At 38.2% G+C, this 1,555-nt stretch overlaps 2 protein-coding genes across 2 annotated transcripts; both read left to right on the top strand.

The window, feature by feature from the left end:
- LOC122515651 (piggyBac transposable element-derived protein 4-like) lies at window positions 1-725 on the top strand (the record flags this gene model as incomplete). Its single annotated transcript, XM_043633052.1, is given in 1 exon segment — window positions 1-725. A coding segment is annotated over 1 exon segment (570 nt), but the record flags the coding sequence as incomplete, so codon positions are not given.
- Window positions 726-776: 51 nt separating this feature from the next.
- On the top strand, window positions 777-1,532 carry LOC122515652 (piggyBac transposable element-derived protein 4-like). Its single transcript, XM_043633053.1, has one exon. The coding sequence runs from the start codon at window positions 777-779 to the stop codon at window positions 1,530-1,532; it is 756 nt and encodes a 251-aa protein (XP_043488988.1).
- Window positions 1,533-1,555: the final 23 nt, after the last annotated feature.

The raw sequence follows: 1,555 nt of genomic DNA, 5'->3' as shown, positions 1-1,555 counted from the left end.
GAGAGTGATAGTGACGAATCTCTGATGAATTTCAGAGAAGTAAATGTGGAAAACGATATCCAATATAACCCGCGCCCACAATTTTTGGAAATGACTGGCCCTAAACATATGCCATCGAACATATCGAAACCAATAGAGTATTTCAATTTATTTTTTACACTACAATTTATGGACATATTGGGAATTGAAACAAATCGGTATGCACAACAGTTTTTCGAGAATGCTGGAGCAGCAAATACATCCACAACACTGACCTGGAAGAAAACAACAATCAAAGAGTTGAGAGCTTTTATAGCCGTTTTACTCGAAATGGGAATAACCCGTAGGCCAACAATTTTTAGTTACTGGTCACAAAATCATCGACACATCCCATGGTTTGGCCAAATGTTTAGCCGGAATAGATTCCAGTTGCTTTTGAAATTTTTTCATACCGTGGACAATAGCAAATTACCAGCACGAGATTACAGTGAATACGACCCAACAGCAAAGTTTGAACCTGTCGTTGCTCATGCAAATAAAATATTCAAATTTCATTATTCACCACACCAGCACTTGAGCGTGGACGAATAGTAGGAACAAAAAGCAGATCAGCACTCACCCAGTATTTGCCAAATAAGAAGCACCACAAATGGGTCATAAAATTTTGGATGCTAAACGATGCGGTCTCCCATTATTGTCTGTCATTCTTTTGCTATCGGGGAGCAAAGGACCAACGGGACAAGAAAGAAATAAAAGAAAAAGGCCTCGCTCAAGTAGTAATAGATAAATTACTCAGTATGAGTAACTATTTTATGAAAGGATACCACATAACTGTCGACAATTTTTCTACCAGCATTGCCTTAGCAAGATCTCTGTTTGAGAAGAATACATTTTTATCCGGAACAATACGCAGTAATAGAAAACATATTCCATCGCAGCTCAAATCAAAATTGGAAGTAGGCGAATATAAGTACCAAAGAAATCGGGAAATACTTCTATTAGCGTACAGAGAAAAAAAGTCACAGAAAAAAAATATACTACTGTTATCAACGCATGGAACAGCCGCAAATAAAACGACTGTAATTCGAAGACGGAATCAGGAAAGGGAAGTTCAAAAACCAGCACTCATCCACGACTACAATAAATATATGGGAGGCATTGATGTCTCAGATATGATGATCTACTCATATTTGGATGAGAGGAGAACAGTGAAATACTGGAAGAAAGTGGTATTTTCCATTTTTGCTCGCATGGTCTTGAATGCATACATATTATACCAATATAACAGAGAAGGAAAGGCTATGATTCGACTCGAATTTATAACCAGTATCATTCAGTCGATCACAACAGAATGGATGGCGGAAAAAAATGTGAATCCAGAAAGTTTATTGGATCACACATCGAGGGAATCAACAGTCCCAGGTATCCACAAACTTCCTGGAAGAAGGGAAAAGGCTTGCGTAGTTTGCAGTAGGGTGGATGGTGGGCCTGTGCGAAGATCGCGCAAAATTTGTAATAAGTGCAAAAGCAAGTCAAAAGCAAAATCACTCTAACACGATAAGAAAATTGCAAAAAC

The sequence above is a fragment of the Polistes fuscatus genome, unplaced genomic scaffold, assembly GCF_010416935.1.
Source record: "Polistes fuscatus isolate 324 unplaced genomic scaffold, CU_Pfus_HIC Scaffold186, whole genome shotgun sequence".
NCBI classification, from domain to species: Eukaryota; Metazoa; Arthropoda; class Insecta; order Hymenoptera; family Vespidae; genus Polistes; species Polistes fuscatus.
This window is presented reverse-complemented; position numbering and strand designations above follow the sequence as displayed.